This window comes from Macaca fascicularis, chromosome 4, assembly GCF_037993035.2.
Source record: "Macaca fascicularis isolate 582-1 chromosome 4, T2T-MFA8v1.1".
Lineage (NCBI taxonomy): Eukaryota > Metazoa > Chordata > Mammalia > Primates > Cercopithecidae > Macaca > Macaca fascicularis.
Window position 1 is genome coordinate 42273723 of NC_088378.1, and position 19643 is coordinate 42293365.

At 41.8% G+C, this 19643-nt stretch overlaps 1 protein-coding gene across 3 annotated transcripts in view; it reads left to right on the plus strand.

Annotated features, from left to right (window-relative positions):
• Positions 1 to 19643, plus strand: part of ARFGEF3 (ARFGEF family member 3) — a 189684-nt gene that overhangs the window by 82744 nt on the left and 87297 nt on the right. For 2 of the 3 annotated variants that reach the window (XM_005551963.5, XM_065543459.2), the window contains 4 exons: positions 1063 to 1105; positions 3578 to 3656; positions 11986 to 12090; positions 13549 to 13882. In XM_005551963.5, the coding sequence (XP_005552020.3) occupies positions 1063 to 1105; positions 3578 to 3656; positions 11986 to 12090; positions 13549 to 13882 (561 nt within the window). The remainder of the gene's footprint in view (positions 1 to 1062; positions 1106 to 3577; positions 3657 to 11985; positions 12091 to 13548; positions 13883 to 19643) is intronic. The other variant, XM_074037117.1, reaches the window with a different exon arrangement.

A 19643-nucleotide genomic window follows, 5' to 3' on the forward strand; every position in this document is an offset into this window, starting at 1 on the left:
ATTGTTAAGTTGTAAATTACTAATTTCAAAAAGTAAAGTTGCTACATTTAAATATTTGGGGCTGAAGGATGGAGGGATTCTCCTACCCTTAAATATGACTCAAATGTGTTTCCTCCAGAAAGTGTTGTTCTCAACTTGGCTTTAGCCATTCTGAGCTGTAGATACTGACATAACATTTCACAAAAGTTGCTGTGGAAGCAGCTGAGCTTGCAAATTAATGAACAGAGAATGGTAGAAATATGTGCCTGTAACAAGTTTAAAAATTAAATCAGCACCATGGGATGAGTTACATGTCTGGTAATTAGTTGGTATGAAAATACCTCCTTATCATCTCTTGGTGCAAAGAGGTAGGGAGAATAAAGTGCCACCTTCTTAGTCTCTGCTCAGTAGTCGCTGAGTTATCCCTGCAATGGGAAGTAAGTCTGATTATTTGTAAATGTCTTTTCCTTCCTATTTTCCCTTCCCTCATGGTTCTGTCTCTGCCCTCATAGTTCTGGATGTACCTAGCCAAGAGCAGCTGGCTCGGTATGGTTAAAATGCTCCCCATCAAATACAAAGATGGAGATTCTGACCAGTTATTTTGAAGTCCAGGAACCTAATCCTGCTTATGGCCAAGAGTCTGTATTTATTAGGGGCCATGCACAGTGTCAGCTGTAGCCTTGGAATAGGTTGTTCTCTGAGTGAAATTAACTCACCTCTTTAGGCAGGCATTGCCCCAGGTCACAGCCCAGCATCCTGGAATCCTGGGAGTTTAAGTGCACCAAAGGGTTTAAACTTCCAGGAAGTGTCCACGAGGCGTGTCCACACGTTTGCGTGGACACTCTTGAATGAATTATTTTGGGAACTGATAAGCTCAGTTCCAGAGATAATAATTTTTCTCATAAACACCATGAATAATGAAATGCTCTCAAGAGCTGGTGGGTGGGGTGTGTGCTCAGGCAAGGTAGCTGAGCCCAGGACGCTCCAGAGGCCATTTTGTGTCCTAGAATTTTCCCAGCGTCAAAGAGTCAGGATTTTTCTTGCCTGAATCTCCTAATTGTGTGTGTGTGTCTCCCTTACTAGATAATTGAAAACCCAGATGTCCCACAGGAATTCGGGAATCAAGGTATTGCATTTGATTTGTACTAGTTCAGTTTTTAAAGCAGCTGTGAGAATGCCTACTGAGTGTTTGGAGTGAGGGGTACAAAGATGTCTAGGAGCTCCCGGGTTGTTTTACCATTCTCTTGGAGGTTGTGCTTGGCTTTGCCTTAGGTGGCATTATTTAATCAGCTGCTGTCTTTCTTCTGTTCCTGCATTCACTTATGCCAACCACACCTGTTCCTGATCCAACTCTGTGAGTGGTATTAACACTTCACATACCTCTGATTTGCAGGCTGGCTTTGTTAGTTACTTCATTCTCCATGAAGTCAGGTTTAATTGCTAAAATGAGAATAACTGGATAGAAGATTGTAGAAACCTGATTGGCATACAGTGTTACTGCACCAGAATTGTGTTTGTCAAATACCAATTTTTTGACAAGAATGTTGAGTCATCTCACAGGGCCACTTGCAGACAACCCAATTTAAAGATCAGCTAAAATCAAGTTAAGGAACCTTCATTCTGACCCACAGGAAAAGAAAAAAATATAGAAGTCCACATATATAATTAACCAGCAATTTAATTTTTAAAAACAGGTTTGATACTAGTTTCTGAAAGTATGCAAAAATAATATCTGATTAAAAAATTGAAATTCAGACTGAGTAATTTTTTTAAATATTGGAAAAATCTGCTTTTCTATTATATTTGCCAGTTAATAATAGTGAGAAGGAGATGGAGGTGAGGAGGAGGGGAAAAAAAGGGAGAGAATGAAAAGGAGAGAAACAGCTTACCAGCCACAACTAGGAGAGGAAGAGTATTTGAAAGAAATGAGAAAGATACACGCCTTAAGTCACATTCTAAAGCATCACTAGAGTGTATTGTTTCAGTCCCATGATGCTACATTCTTGGGCCACGGACTGGAAGGTGCCCTTTTCAGTTGGATGCTCTCAGTGACATGCGCTAAGATGTTCCATCTTCCTTTCTTCTTTTTGGCTATGGTGTTCTCATAAAGGCTTCACTTTAATGTGGGATGATTTTATAAACTAAAAAGGGGGTCTGCATCTTCTTGGTCAAGAATATAGCTCTAAAAAATATAATAGTAAAAAATTGACAGAGGGACTCATTTAACGTTTATCTAAAATTGAGCTTAAGGACTACTTGTGTGGGTTTTATTAATCTTAAACTATGTTTTATCATTTCTTTTCTTTATTGCTGCATTTAAGATCTTAATTCTGAGGAACAGCCATTTATTTCTCTTTCCCTGCCTTCCTCCAACTTTACTTTCTCTCTTACACACTTGCCATTTTCTCTCCATCTTCCTTGACGTCACCATCATCATTCATTTATACATTCATCAGATACTTAGAGCCACATTTGTAAAGACCTTTACAGGTTTTTATTTTAGGGAACAAATGCTTCGACTTGCTGTTTCACGTAGCCTGACAATTCTGTGAAATTAGTATTATTTATCCCATTTTTGACAGAAGAAAAACTGAAGTTTGCCCAAACTCACACAATCAGCAGTTTTTGACGTGTAGTTGAACAGATTCCAAATTTCCCACTATGCTTCTGTGGGAGTTTTGGTTCTAGTTTCTGGAAACTAGAGCACATTTAGAGGGAAATTTTATTTTTCCGACATCAACTATTGCTCCAGTATCAACAAAGACCATGTGCCCTGCAGATGCTCAACAAATAAAGTAGGTAAAGATCTGGCTAAATTATTTCGCCCCATTTTTCTCTGATTTCTTAGTTCCAAAGCCCATCTTTTCCCATGCTGCCTTATTTTATCTCTCTGGGATACTATTCTAATCAGCTCAGAAGACCCAGAAATTCAAGGGTCAGAATAAGGAATACACACATGGCCTAAATATTAAGAAAATTGTTGTCTATCATGATGTTTTTGAAATTACTAATTTCCCTTTGGTAAGTGTGAATTTTATTGATAATAAAAAACAATCTATTATTTTCTTTTGGGACTATCTTTTTGAGTGTCTTGCTTTAGAAAGAATAATTATAGGCCATGTGCGGTGGCTCACGCCTGTAATCCCAACACTTTGGGAGGCTGAGGGGGTGAATCACCTGAGGTCAGGAGTTCAAGACTAGTCTGGCCAACATGGTGAAACCCGTCTCGACTAAAAGCACAAAAAATTAGCTGGGTGTGGTGGCAGGTGCCTGTAATCCCAGCTACTTGGGAGGCTGAGGCAGGAGAATTGCTTGAACTTGGGAGGCGGAGGTTGTAGTGAGCCAAGATGGTGCCACTGCACTCCAGCCTGGGTGACAGAGTGAGACTCTGCCTCCAAAAAACAAAAAAAGGAATAATTACACTTAATTCTTATCATTTCTGTGATCATCACTTTGGTGGCCTAAGGGCTTCTCCACATCTGAAAATCATCTTTTCAGTCTCAAAAACCATCTAAAGTGGAGGATGGGAAGGACGGTTCAGGGAACTTGTCATGCCCTCTGTTGATGTCTCATGCCTATAACCTCCTCTGTTTTGAAGGGTCAACAGTAGAGTCCCTCTGTGATGATGTTGTCTCTGTACTCACCGTCCTGTGTGAGAAGCTGCAAGCCGCCATAAAGTAAGTGCCCTAACCATTGCCGCTTTTCTTTACTGGTGGTCTCCTTCTGAAATAACCTTTGTCTACAGCATCGCTTCAAATTATGGATTATAAGATTATAGGGACTCAACACTGGTATTTACTAAGGAATATATTCTGAAATTTGGCACAATTCAAATAACCAAATACCATTACTAGAGTATATAACTTTCTGCTGTGACAATGGGAACACAATACCTTACAGAGAGCAATTGCTTCCTGGAGCATGAAGCTGAGTGGGAAGAATCTGGGCTGAGTGCTAGTTGGTGTAAGAGCCGGTCCCGTCTCGGCCAGATCTCAGCTGTGTCCCAGTGCGTGACTCTTCTCATCAAACCGTGCTGCCCTCGTTGGACTGTGTAATTTATCTCTATTTCTTCTGACATTCTAGAGCCTATGAGCTCACACAACTGGCTTTAAAAAGAGCATGTTACTCTGACTTTTACTTTTTGTTTTTGCATATCAATTAATATCTGAGTTCACTTAGGTGATGCCTGCTGCTCCATCTTTCCGTGCAGTCGTTAACAAGACAACCTGTGTACCTGTAGTAAAGCCAAATCATAAAACACCAGACTTTCAACATGGGATGAAAAGTCTCTACCAGCTACATATGTCATGAATTGCAAAATTCTTCAACACATTACAATTCTGAAGGGCCCTTTGAATTGTGAAAGACATTAAACTATCATTCATTTGTAACTAGGACATCTGATGATGCAGAAAACTTACTTGCTGAATTTTAAATGCAGGAATGAGTTGGGAGAAATAGTCTAGTTGTAGGCAAGAATGAGGTGTCTCACTTTGCTGGAAATATTGCAGAAACTCATCTTTTAATTTGTTTGGCTTTTGGTTTCTCAGAAATTTAGGATTATTTTTTAAGCTAAGCTTAGAATTACTCTTAGAAGTTGTTGCCAAATGGTTTCTTCATCAATTCTTCTGTTGTTCCTGTAAGTCACCTCTATATTTTGACCAAAGTAAGCTCTCTTTATTGAGGCACTTCAAGGTCAAATAGAAAATAAAATAGTGATACCAGGGTTGGGGTCGGGGAGAGGAAATAGGGAGATATAAGCCAAAGAATTCAAAGTAGCAAATGTGTAGGTCGAATAAGTCTAAAGATCAAATGTACAACATGGGGACTATAGTTATTAATAATGTATTGTATTCAGGATCTTTGCTAAATGAGTAGCTTACAGCTGCTCTTGCCACTGGGCTGTGGATGGGTGGTGGGAGGGAATGAGTAACTATGTGAGATGATGGATATGTTAATTTGTTTCACTATAGTAACCATTTTAGAATATATATAAATCCTATAGCATCATGTTGTAAACCTTAAATATGCAAATAAAATTTATTTTTAAAAATGAAAAGGCCTATTTAATACATGGATAGTATAAACCAAAAAGAAATAGCACTTTTTCTCTACCCCCCACCCTCAAATTTCTCCCATCCCTGGACCCTGGCAGGCTAGGCAGGCAGCAGGTCTGGGCTTCCCCCTGCTCAGGAGGGCTGAGTCCCACAGCAGATGGATGTAAATAGCTCCTGCTGTACCCTGCGTAGGTCCGCATCTTTCCTGACCATGGAGTGTTGGAACAGTGGAGCTGGCACTCAGATTACCATCCTAACTGAGGGCTCTAGCACCAACTGCAGCGACCCCATCTTTAAGGCCCCCATGCCACCTGCTTTGCTTGGGACAGTCCCAGATTATACCTGTTGTGTAATAATTATAATTACCCTCCTTCACTCTCAAAGGTGTTCTGGTTTAGGTCATGTGTTCACTTTACCCATCAGTGACCAGAGGTCTGATCTCTTCTAGTGCTAAGTCCTCCCCCTCCCCATCCAGTTCCCTCCATCATAACACAGACAGCTGGTATAGCAGAGTTGGAATATGTTTCTATTGGCATATTTTCCCCTAAGACACAATCAAGAGTGATGTTTAATCACTATTGGCTCAACTACATTATCTTTGTTGGATTACCTGGGTTAAAACCCACACGTTGCCCCTTACTGGCGTGTGACTTTGGACAAAGATCTGAACCACCCTAAGTTTGTATATCCTATAAAATAATTAATATACTATTTCTTATGGTAATTACTATAATATTGTATAGAATATCAGTAATACAAAACACATTGATGTTTTTGTAAGATCGAATGAGAAAATACTCTTAAAAGACTGCCAATGCCCATCAGCCACAGAGCTCCAGGAACACCTGAAGTTAACAGGATTCATTTTAGTAACTTCTTATGTGAGGGAGCCTGTCCACCATGGGAAACCACAGGACAGTAAAAGGGTGTTAGGAGGAGTTGTTATAGGATTTTAGCATGAGTTAGGTGACTTAGAATGGGTTATAAATTGAGCGTTCTGTTCAAAGATTGGGTGCTGTCAGAAAGTAGGCGCAATTCTAGCACTGGGCATCTTAATTTTTTCTAGCAGGCAGGACCAACAGATGGGAGCTAGAGTTGTCATAGAAGAAGAAGTGGGAGTCAGTCATAGGGGAGAGGGACATTTGTTCATTTTTGTGGTCATACGGAGCCCTTTTAAAAAAGAAGACCTCTGTTCAGGCGTGGCCATTGATTGGCTTTCATCCTGTTCCAGCGCATTCATGGTGAGTCCTCATCTGATGTTAACAGGTGAACTTGTTTGTGTTCACCAGGGGACACCGCAGCCTCGCTGGTGGCAACCAGGTACTGCCAGCTGTCGGGGGTGCTTCTCCCTGACCCCTGCTCCACCCCCACGTGCTAGCATTGGCAGGGAATAGCACGAAGACCACCAGAACCACAAAAACTATGAAGACTGTATTTGTTACTTCATAAGCAAGGGAAAACTAATTAGCTAAACTTTTTTCTGAGTAGTTTTCTAAGGGAAAAATCTGGAGTTTTTAACTGCCAGAAACGTGGGAGAGGCTCATGGTAGTTATGCCAGTTAGTAATTAAAACCTAACTAGAGGTCAGGAGTTTGAGACCAGCCTGGCCAACATGGTGAAACCCCATCTCTACTAAAAATACAAAAAATTAACCAGGCGTGGTGGCGGGTGCCTGTAATCCCAGCTACTAGAGAGGCTGAGGCAGGAGAATCGCTTGAACCAGGGAGGCAGAGGTTGCAGTGAGCTGAGACCGTGCCGTTGCACTCCAGCCTAGGCAACAAGAGCAAAACTCCAAAATAAATACATACATACATACATACATACATACATACATACATACATACATAAGTCCCTAGTCAGCAGGATAAGGCAAAATGAGTCTGTAGGCCCAACATGGATAGGCTTAAAACATACCATTGTTCATTAGTCAGAAAAGCTAGGTTCAGTGAGTGCCTGGCATTCTGGGATTCAAGTTCACGGTTCTTTAAACCTGGATGGCTCCAGCCACCCAGAAATCCCCATCAGCTCCAGGAATCCCTCTCATCTGTAGGGCAACCATATGACCTGGTTTACCTGTGGGTATTTAAGGTTATGCCTATAATGTAATTATTATAAACACTCAGTTTTGAAATCTAGGAAGTACTGCTGTAAGTAGAATTATTTTTGATTGCGCAGTGTCTAGCATGTAGTAAATATTTGACATACATTTGCTTTAAACTGGTTTGTTTGCTTTTAGAATAGTTGCTGCTAATTCTAGTCATCATACAGTTAAGAACACTGGGCTGTGTACATCAGAAATTTGACTGTAGATTGTTAGGAAAATGCATTGCACAAACACACACTGAAAGTGCTCACACATACATATTAGAAAATAAAGGTTGTAGATTTCAATCAGTCACTGAAAAACAAAGCATTTCTTAACCACACGACTTAAGAATAGGTATTTTGTTTTTGTTTTTTTGAGACAGTCTTACCCTGTCGCCCAGGCTGGAGTGCAGAGGCGTGATCTGGGCTCACTACAACTTCTGCGTCCCGGGTTCAAACAATTCTCCTGCCTCAGCCTCTTGAGTAGCTGGGACTGCAGACATGCGTCACCACACCCAGATAATTTTTTATATTTTTGGTAGAGATGGGGTTTCGCCATGTTGGCTAGGCTGGTCTCTTGGTGGCTCACACCTGTAATCCCAGCACTTTGGGAGGCCCAGGCAGACGGATCACTTGATGTCAGGAATTTGAGAATAGGTTTTAAATGGAGAAAATAATTCACGTGCACATTTTTCTAGGATTTCTCATTGTACATTGGATCGAAGATGGCTTTAGGCATGTTATTTTAGAGCTTAATGATTTTATAGGATTCTCAGTCTTGCTTGATTTTCCAGTACAATTCCCCTGGTCATAGTTCTGCCTCTAGAAATTGATTGCTTTGTTTGATTTCAGTATTTGCCATCATGACTCTATTACCCTAAGATGGGGGCCTTTTGCTAAAGATGCTGGGGGCACAGGATGCTTAGCGTAGCTGTAAGGGAAGACTTTATGTCCACCTGGTAAGATAGTCCTGTGCCCCGGCTACTCTCACTCTGGTGCTTCTGTTCATTCTCCTTGCTAAGTTTTCACTTGTGTACCATTGCTTCTGATTTTGCTAACTTAATTCCTTTATTTCTATTAGCTAAACTTGATGCCTCTTCTACCCTCTGAATAGGTTATTCCTCTGAAATTACACTAGAATCAGTATTTACTAACCTCAATAGCCATTTCCAAAATTAGTGCCTCTTAGGGCTTTAGCTCTGTAGGGGTGTGTGTTCATGATATGCTTGGTCTCTTGGGAGGATTCAGAAAATGTATTCAGGAATGTAGAACACTCCCTCGCATGCCTTGGCAATGTGGTATTAATAGAATCCTATGTTAGGCAAGTTGAGTTACATGATGCTTTTTAAATCCAAGAATTTCAGGAAGGATAATTGGGCTTAGAAAGATACTTATTCTCTGCCTGTTTCCCATCACTCTTTCCCTGCTTCCCTCTCCTCCTAGAACAGAATGTTAGAGTGAAACCTATACCAACGCAGGCTTGGAATCGATGGGGCCTACCAAAGCATTCCCACTGTCTGTGTTAATTCCATTTCTCTCCTTACACAATTACTAAATTTCTTCTCTCCTTTAACTAAATTCAAATCTATTTCTAAGGGAAGCAAAGTCAAAATGGTTCAAAACAAAACCCTAAGAACTCCAGAGATACAAAATGTGCTAGGTTGCCCTCCCAGTAGCCTTGCCAGGAGATGTGGCTGCTTCGCCTTCACGGCCCGTGGGTCCACGCCTGAGCGCTGTTCTCCACAGATCGTGCACCTCGGAAGAAGTTCAGTGATGAGCAGAGAACGAAACCAGCAGATACTCAGCCTGTCAACCATGAAATGCTCAGACAAAAGACCAAGGAAAGTGACTTACAGCCCTCCTAAGTGGACAGGTTTTTCCCTGTGTGTTTTGAAGGAGTTGGCTGGTTTCTAGGCTACTTTTTGCCTTGTGCATTCTACTTGTTTGTGTAGGGCCGGCTGTTATATGCATACACAATGTGTGCGTGCGCGTGTGTATCTAGTGGAAGGTACTTACGTTTTAAACAGCTCCTTTAATGGTGTGACTCATGCACGGCCACGATCACCTGTTTTCCAGACTGCTGCAACCCACGCAAAAGCTGCTGCGTTCAGTCTCCAAGGAGACTCTCAGGCCAGTTACCTTGGCAATGCGTTCCCTGTCAGTGAGTCTGATAATCTCGGGGTTGAAGAATTCACCGTGGCACACTTTGCCAATAGCTTAATGACTCATAGCTTTTCTATGGACTTATTTCCAATGATTTCAGAAAGTGAGAGTCTTTCCAGTCTATAGTTGTTTTCGTTTTGTGATGCTAGACTGACAGTTTGAAAGAAAAAGAGAAATTTTTGAATTGGAGCATTTAATAATTCTTCTTCTTAATAACGGGTCAAGTGATTGGTCAGAATGATTAACCGAGACTACAGTGAAGGCCATCCTTCCAGAAGTGATTTTTTAAATATGGCTTACAATTGATACCATGGCCCTCTGATTTGTCCTGTCCACTCTCTTCCTCGTAAAGCAAACAAATTGAACATTCTGAAATACAGATCTGGTCATGTCACTGTTTTACCTCCAAATAAAGTCCAGACATCTTAGCGTGGCCTACAGGACCCTTCCTGATCGGGCCTCTGTCCACCTCTCAGGCTGATACCATCCTCACACACTGTGCTTTAGCCACAACCTCTCAGCCCAGATCCCTTCCTCCTCCACCCCCACATTTTGTGACACCTCTTCCTGTGCCTCACCATGCCACAGTCTCCTACTTGAACTTGAGAATCTACTAAGACGCATGTCCTGTGGATATTCTTTCTAAGAAGGTACTCCTGCCATATGGTCTCACAGAACCTTGTGTTAAGGTATTCGTTCACAGCCCTTCCCACCCGTGCTTTATCTACTGGCTTATATGTCTGTCCAGTCCCATAAGAGTGAAGAAACCTCCTGTTTCATGTCAAGAGCTACGTCGTGGTCAAAAGCGTAGGGAAGCTTGTAGGACTAGAAGCCTAGAAATGTGAGGTCCTTACCTGGCCCAAGAATGGCTCATGATTTCTTACTCTTCCTCCATCCATCACCTTCCTCTTGGCAAATAGGAATAATTTTTGTGGAGACTCAGCCTTTCCCCATTTCTTCTTCTACTCTCAAAGGGTGTGGTAGACAGAGTATATCCAAATATAAGTGACTTTCCCTTCTACAGAATAATAACATTATTTAATCATTATACAGCTCTCTTTAGACAAGGGAGATTTTAGAATATGGGTCGGGAATCTTTTTCTGTAAAGGGCTACAAACTATCTCTGTCTCTTGTCTTTGTTTTTGTTTAGTTCTATAAACCTTAAAAGAAAATAAAAACAGTATTTTTAGTGAAGAGGCCACAAAAGGCTTTCGGGCATAATATCAATGTTGGGGTATTTAATGGCACATAAATAAAGGACTCCATCCCTCTTACTATCCTGTGTCTTACAATTGCACGGTCTTTCTCAATTTGGCAGTTGTGTGGATGTAACCTCTGGCCCTGGCACTGTCTACTGTTAACTTTTCTTTGCTTCCTTCCTCTCTCTTCAAGTTTCTAGTTGGCCTGTCATGAGCATTTCTGTTCCTTCCACCCCCTTCTCCTGGGACTTATTTGAACTGTCAAAGACACTAGACTTCCTGACTTCCTTTGGACATTTATTTATTTTAAATTAGGTGAAAGAGACACAACCAAAAATTATTTTTATAAGCAAGTTTTTCCTTTTTCTGAGTATTCCCATTCCACATTACTGAGTGAACTCTCTAAGAAAGGATTTATTATGTGTTTGCAATAAACATGTCCCTGAAAATTAAATTCTTCCTTAGCCCTATCTGTCACTCTTGTCACCTACCTGGATTTTAATACTTTCTGGTAGGCTGGGGAGAGAAGTTAATCTGGATATTAGGAATGTGTTCCCCATAAAGTTGTCTGTTTTCTTCATCTGGCTCTGTTCCTCTATGAGGAACCCCATAATAATAACTTGGACACAAAATAATTTCTCCACAGAAAAATCACGTTTCCTCAATAAGGAAGAAAAGTCTAATGCAAGTTCATAAAGTGTTCACCAATGAAAAGATAATGTGGTAAACGGTCTCTTGAAAGGTTTAGATAATATAAAAATTAGCATTTCTGCCATAAACTACAGACTTTAGTTAATATATCAATTTTTTATTAATTGTGGCAAATGTACTATACCAATGTAAGGTTTAATAATAGTTCAATATGGTAACTCTGTTTCATGGTCAGTTTTTTGTAAATCTCCAAGTGCTCTAAAAAGTAAAGTTTATTAGTAAAAAAAAAAAAAAAAAAATTCACCCAACTGTATTATTTTGCTGAGGTTGCTGTAACAAAGTGCCATAAACTGAGTACCTTAAACAGTAATTTATTGTATTACGGTTCTGGAGCCTGTAAGTTCAAGATCAAGGCTTCAGTGGGGTTGGTTCCTCCTGAGAACGGAGAGAGAAGGATCTCCTCAGGCTTCTCTCCTCACCTTGTAGATGGCTGTCTTTTCCCTGTGTCTCTTCACACTGTCTTCCTTCAATGAACGTCTCTGTGTCCAAATTTCCATTTCTTTAAGGACAGAGTCATGTTGGATTAGCATCCCCCCAGTGAACTGAGTCTAACTTGATCACCTCTGTAAGGACCTATCTCCAGATAAAGTCACATTCAGAGGTGCTGGAGATTAGGACTCCAACCTGTGAATTTGGGGAGAGAGACAGAGTTCAACCCATAATGCTAACCTTCCCCCAAAAACTAGCACTTTGGTAACGCCTACCATTTTTCCGAGCATGTTTCCACACATTACCTCTTTAATTTTGTCTTGTCTTTTGTCTGCATTTGTGTCGGTTCTGCTCTTCCACAGTGACAGCCAGCAGCTGCAGCTTCTCTACCTGGAGTGCGTCCTGTCTGTGCTCAGCAGCTCCTCCTCCTCCATGCACCTGCACAGGCGCTTCACGGACCTGATCTGGTGAGCACCCACTCCTGACGCCCCCATGCTGACACTAACCCAAGGGCTTCTGCTGGCTGTGTCTCTGGGTCCCTCTCCATGAAGTCCATGACCCACCAGTAGTAGTTTCATCTGTGCATAAATGTCATAGAGAGAAAGCAGGGAAATTGTGGCCAGGTACAGTTGCTCATACCTGTAATCTCAGCACTTTGGGAGGCCGAGGTGGGCAGATTGCTTGAGGCCAGGAGTTTGAGACCAGCCTTGGCAACATGATGAAACTTAAGTCTCTACTAAAAGTATAAAAATAGCTGGGCATGGTGGTTGTGGGCACCTGTAATCCCAGCTTCTTGGAAGGCAGAGGCATGAGAATTGCTTGAACCCAGGAGGTGGAGGTTGCAGCGAGTGGAGATCAAGCCACTGCACTCCAGCCTGGGAGACAGAGTAAGACTCTCAGAAAATAATAATAATAATAATAATAATAATAGGCCAGGTGCAGTGACTCACACTCCCAGCACTTTGGGAAACCTAGGTGTGCGGATCACAAGGTCAGGAGTTCGAGGCCAACACAGTGAAACCCTGTCTCTACTAAAAATACAAAAATTAGCTGAGTGTGATGGTGGGCGCCTGTAATCCCAGCTACTTGGGAGGCTGAGGCAGGAGAATCACTTGAACCTGGGAGGTGGAGGTTGCGGTGAGCTGAGATCGCGCCACTGCACTCCAGTCTGGGCGACAAAGCTAGACTCTGTCTCAAAAAAATATATAATAATAATAATAATAATAAAGCAGATAAATTGTTTTGTTGACATCCATCAGACCAAAATCCGCAGAAAAACCGATGCTGATTATGGCAGAATGTGCTTCCAAGGCTCTCTTTGGTTTATATCATAGGATCATGAGATACCAGAACCAGAAAATTTTTCTGTGTTTTCAGCTCGTTCAAAAAGCAGATAACTTATGCAGGGAGCAAGAGATACTGAGCTTTACTCCTAGCCCTAGCTCCGTCTCAACCCAAATACCAGTCTCTTAATCATAGTCAGAGATTCCCAGAAGTGACAGGCCCCGCAGGCAGGCAGCTGGTTTTCGGGATCCCTGGGCTTATCGACAGGAAGGAAGCCAAATGGCAGGTGTCAGTGTGGAATTTGCAATTAACTTCTCAAATGGTAAATAATTTTGTTATTTATAGTAATATGAAACTTTATAACAGCCATTTAGCATTTTGAGTCCATTTCTTCACTTATGATGGTTTCTTAATGCTTCTCTTATATATTATTTCATTCATGCTAGCTCAATTTATGAGTAAAAGTATTGTTGAAATACCCAGAAATGTTAGAGAGACTTAGAAAACGGGCAAAATGTAGCCAAAAGAAGAAGCAGTAAAGAGCCCCACTCTTGTCATTTCTGCAGCATCTGTTTACTCGCAGAGTAAATGTTGTCATTTGTCTTGTGGGGAAACTTACTTTTCTCACCATCTCTTCCCAGGAAGAACCTCTGCCCTGCTCTCATCGTCATCCTGGGGAATCCAATTCATGACAAAACCATCACCTCTGCTCACAGCAGCAGCACCAGTACCAGCCTGGAGTCGGACTCTGCGTCTCCGGGAGTGTCTGATCATGGCCGGGGATCAGGCTGCTCCTGCACTGCTCCAGCCCTGAGCGGGCCCGTGGCTCGGACTATCTATTACATTGCAGCCGAGCTGGTCCGGCTGGTGGGGTCCGTGGACTCCATGAAGCCCGTGCTGCAGTCCCTCTACCACCGAGTGCTGCTGTACCCCCCACCCCAGCACCGTGTGGAAGCCATCAAAATAATGAAAGAGGTGAGGAGGCACTGGAGATCGCCACCAGGTTTACAAGGTTTACAGGTTACAAGTTTCGCATACAAGAAACGCTCAGAAAAGGCTTGTCAATCACTTGCCAGAACTTCATTGCTGCCTCATGGTGTCCACTAACGAATGCTGTGTCTAGAGTCTGTGCGTGCGAACGTGTATTGCGAACCTGGGTGAGAGGGGTCAGTGATGTTCAGTGATGCAAAACCATTTGAGAATCGAGCTAGTGCTTGGTAAGACTCTGTTAGATGTGCACCTGACCAGGCCCATGCTGAGATTTCATTCTTCTACCTTAGGTGCTGTTTGTGCAGATATATGTGTTTATTCGCCTTTGCCAACGTTAGATTTCAAAATGATTTTATACTCAGGTGGCACATTATCCCAAAAAAAAGAGCTTTGCCAGTCTCTGCTAAGAGGAATCCTTTGTTCCATTCTTTTGCCTCATTTCTCCCAAATGTCACGACCCCAGCGAGAACATAAAGGTTGTCCGGATTGCAGTAGCCATCCCAGTGTGCTGCTTCGTAGTTTTGAGGCAGAATTAGGCTTATTTTTGAAGGTGCTTCAAACAAAGATTCCTCTGCCTTCTCTCAGCAAACCAAAAGGAAAAGTCATCAGTGTTTTTGTATTTGTGAATCTGATCATAAAGGTCCAATTGCAACATTGCATTTCCTTTTGGTATCTCACCCCTGCAAAAACCAGAGTAGCAAAATTCCCTTGTTGATGATTAATTTATTTTAAGCAATCATTGCCGCCAACCAATATCTGAGAAGTTAAATTTGAATTCTTTCTTGGTGTTTTAATGAGATTTTATTGTTATGACTATTGGAAAGTTCTGACCCACTATTTCTAGAAATTAAGGAGTGGCCCAGATTTAATGGCTGTTAAGAAAATCTATGAGCCCATGATAATATTTACCATTCTTTTTCTTGCCTATTATATGCCAGGCACTTCACATATATTATTTTTATTATTCATAATAAATTTGTGAGGTTGTATATCAACTTTTATTTATTTATTTATTTATTTATTTCGAGACAGGGTCTCACTCTGTTGCCCAGGCTGGAGTGCAGTGGCACAATCACAGCTCAATGCAGCATGGACCTCCTGAGTTCAAGTGATCCTCCTACCTCAGTCTCCTGAGTAGCTGGGACCACAGGTGCATGACACCACACCTGGCTAATTTTTGTATTTTTTGTAGAGACATGTTGCCCAGGCTGGTCTCAAACTCCTGAGCTCAAGCAATTCGCCCGCCTCAGTCTTCCAAAGTGCTAGGGTTACAGGTATGAGCCACTGTGACCGGCCATCAACTTTATTTTTACCAATTAAGAATGTTACTTCTTTTCCCCACCAGAGCTTCAGGCAATGGAGATCAAAAGGCCAGCTTTAAGAACTGATCTTCACTAGATGGGCAGATATAATACAACTTTGGAGGCCGGTGAGACTAGACCACTCTTCACCACTCAGATAGCAGTGGCCCTTCCCCAGGGTCCTCCCCTGCACCTGTTCAACTTGCATCCTGGAGGGGCAAGCATGGGCTTCCTCTGATTAGCAGATCCCCAGGAAGATGGGAGAGAAAGGGGCTAGCAAGGCATGCTCAGCTCCTTATCCTAAATTCACCAGTCTGATCAGGGGCTCTTCCTATACCTAGAAGAAATGAGAGGAAAAGAGAAGAGAGGCCTAGAATTTTACTGCACTGGATGTTCCTCCTCATAGAAATGTGATGCCAGAAGAAAAGGAAATTCCCTCCCACAAATAAACTTAGGCTTGAGGAGGTCAAATGGTTTGCCCAGAGTCCCAAAGAAAAAGAAGGTGCAAACCCTGGACCCACTGACCCTAATCCCATGATCTTTTGCTGTATCATTCTTATCACTGGACTTGACTCTCACATTGCAGTGCAGATGACCCCCAGCAGCCTGTTTCTTGGTGTTGGTTCTGCTGCCCATTTCAGGAGCCTGAGTTTAAGAGTCAGGGTTCGACAATGAGATCACTTGGACTCGGGAAGGGGAACATCACACACTGGGGCCTATTATGGAGAGGGGGGAGGGGGGAGAGATTGCATTGGGAGTTATACCTGATGTAAATGACGAGTCGATGGGTGCTGATGAGTTGATGGGTGCAGCACACCAACATGGCACAAGTATACATATGTAACAAACCTGCACGTTGTGCACATGTACCCTAGAACTTAAAGTATAATAATATAAAAAAAAAAAAAGAAAAAAAAAAGTCAGGGTTCGAATCCTCTTTCTGCCACTCACTATGTGATATAGGTAAATCATTTAACTCTGAACTTAAAAGTTTTCTCATGGGTACATTGTTATAATATTCCAAGGGTTGCAAATTCAAAATGCACTAAAGTTTGCCTAAGTACTTTGTAAGTATCAGGTGCTAAACAAATATGTGGTGTACTTATTGCTCTTGTAAGGAAGAGAAAAAACATATGGAGGCTGAAAATAATTGGTTCAATTCTAGCTGGCCTCCCTCTCCTGCCTGTTTTATTCCTTTTGCCTTACTGGATTTATGTCCATAAATCACCACTGTTAACAATTTTCCCATTGCCCGGGGCACTCTAATGGCTCTTCATTGACTCTCCCATCAAGGCTGAGTTACTGTGCCCAACTTCCAGAGCCGCCTTCCATCATTTGCATTTTCCATCACTTCCCAGGATGCACCTTCATCCCATTGACTGCTTTGTTCAATTCCCACCTCCCCGCCTCTTCAGGGTTTCCTGTCCCTTAGTCCTGTGGGCCACTCCCCCCTCACAGAATTGAGTGGTTAATTGCAACAGGCTAGACAACACTGCCTCTTCCCATTAGCTTATTTACAAACTCCCTTAGGAAGATAATATTATGCCCGTTTTCAGATGGGAAAGCTGAGGCTCTGGGGGGAGAAGTCACTTGCCCAAAGTCCTTCACGTTGTGAGTCGTAAGGCTAAGACGGCGAAGCCTGATGTTTTAAGTATGGCTGCTTCTTTGCTATCAAAATCCTTGTCCTTCATGGCTGGGCTTCCTCAGACCACTGATCGTGTTCTTCTTTAAATTCCATCCCACCATTTAGCAATTGATTATACGCCCCATCACACTGATTGTTTCACAATAGAATGGGGAACAAGCTTCTTGTCTCCTCAACTAGACTTTTCTGTGTAGATTGCTTCTGTATGTTTTCCCCTAGTATTTAACACTATAATGCTTGAATCAGAATAAGTGTTTAGCAACTTTTGAGTGACTGACATGTGGACCTGAAGACAAAATGTCTACAAAGAGGCTATTTTATAAGCAGCGGCAACCTTTCTTTTCCCCTCAGAAATGACAGGCACTAAAGCAGTCACTGCCCACAGTAGAGCCGCTTGGTACCTGGATGCTAAGTACACACTTTGCGTATAGCATACGTAGGTCTCTAAATGTGTTTTAAATAATTTCCTTTGTACTGCAAAAGGAAGTTAGTTATGTTTTTCTGTTCATCATACATGTTCTATCTTCCCAAGGTCATTTTGCAGAGGTGATGCTAGAATTTGATGGTAGTACCCAAGTAGCACGTCCAGGCAGTGCTGCCCCAAGGAGCCCAGCAGACTAATTGGGGCCAAGATGTTCTAAAAAGCAGCACCTCCACTTTACACGACAAAATCAATCATTTGGGAAAGTTGGTAACCTAGATACCAAAATGTGCAGGGCTTGTGCACACAAAGAAAACCACTGGGTTCCCAGGATGTTTGTTTAGCCTTTTGGAGTTTGTACGCTTGGTGTGTTATTTCCCTGTTCTAGTTTTAGTTTGTCACTCTGCCATATGCAGTGTGTGCCTATTGATCAAGGACATACAGGACATCTTTGGTTTTCAAAGCACAGCCCTTTTTTTGTTTCTGATTTCCCCTTAAAATGAACAGTAATGAAAAAGTACAGCTTGCTTCCTTTTCTCTCCCATGGCTCGGCTTTAGAAGTTCCCTAGTCTTTATCAGACCTCTGGCACCCCAGCCACAGATCCCACAACTCTCATTCCCACCTGAAGAAGCTGAGATTAAAATATCTTTCCTTTTAGTATTTGTCGAGGGTTCTCCAGAAACCTTATCAATCCATCCCTTTCCCTCCAGATTCTGAAGCAATGAGAAATAAGCACAGGATTAATGTGGGAATTAAAATAGATTATCTTGGGAGGCCAAGATGGGCGGATCACCTGAGGTCAGATGTTCAAGATCAGGCTGGCCAACATGGTGAAACCCCGTCTCTACTAAAAATACAAAAAAATTAGCCGGGCGTGGTGGCACATGCCTGTAGTCCCAGCTACTCGGGAGACTGAGGCGGGAGAATCTCTTGAACCCAGTAGGCAGAGGTTGCAGTGAGCCGAGATTGTGCTGCTGTACTCCAGTCTGGGTGACAGAGCGATATTCCATCTTTAAAAAAAATTAGTGAATTTATTAACAGTGAATATCTAATTTATCACCGGTGAAGCTGAATTTTAAATTGTGGTAGAATCCCAGGAGAAAGTGAGGTTTTCCACTCCATCTTTTGGAAATGCACTTATCCTTCCAGCAAGAGATGGAGCATCCTGAGGCTCAGAGGGTCCAGCCACGGGGCTGCAGGCCTGTAGAGAGGGGGTGAGAGAGAGAGAGGGAAAGAGAGAGCCTGCCAGACTTTAGCCCCAGCATTGTCACTCTTTTTTTGATGTCAACAAAAAGTGGAAGCTTCATTTCTATTCCTCCCAGAGAGCAGAAATGTTCAATTTCTGTGGTAAGAAAAAATATGGAAAGAGGGAAAGAGGAGAGTCACTTAAAATACAGCTTCTTCTGTGTAATGGACCTTTTCCTGCTTTGCTTGGAGTATCAATCACTTTGAAGATGAATGGACATACAATGGGACGTCTGCTGCAGACACACTGCATTAACCATCTTTCCTTGAATCAATTTAGCCTCAAGTTGACATCTTCTATAGATTTCTACCGTATGTATATAAAAATGTGTTAGAAATGAACAATTATGAACAGTCTACATATGAAAACTTGTGAGAAGCAGTAAATGGGAAGATATGTATAGCTTTAACTCCTTATATTGAAAAACAGAAAACCTTAATGTCCTAATTCTCCAGCTTAGTTAGAAAAAAAAGAATAGAATAAATTCAAAGAAAGTAGAAAGGAGGAAAAATAAGGATGAAAGAAGAAAGTAATGTGACAAGGAAATATAGGGGATTTTAAAAAGCAGAAAATGTTAGGACTGAAAAGATCAAGAAAATTGAAAAACTTTTCTCAAGAGCAATAAAATTTCAAACCAGGTACAAATGAACAGAAATAAAAATGAAAAAATACCTAACTATAGATGTTACACACATTAAAGAAATAAAAGAGAGTATTAAGACATCTTTAGAACAGTAAATTTGAAAACCAGGTAAAATGGATAAGTCCCTAGGAAATAATGCAACTTTTGAAAAGTTGGTTCAAGAAGAAATTGAGGACCTGAATAGTCCTATAATCTTTAAAGAAATGGAGGAAGTAGTTGAAGGATTCCTATTAAAATTCTGGCCCCATGTAGCTTTAGAAACAAGTTATACAAACATTCAAGGAGCAGGTAATTCCAATCTTCCATGAACTTTTTCGGTGATGAGAAAGAGGGCATACTTCTCCACCCAGTTTATGAAGCTAGCCGACCTGTTACCAAAAGTAGACAAAAAGAGTCCAGGAAGGTTATATTAAAGGCCAATCTTACTAAAGAACAGAGATCCAAGTGTTTTCTAGTTCTGTGCTAGAAAAGATTTTTCAACAATCCCTC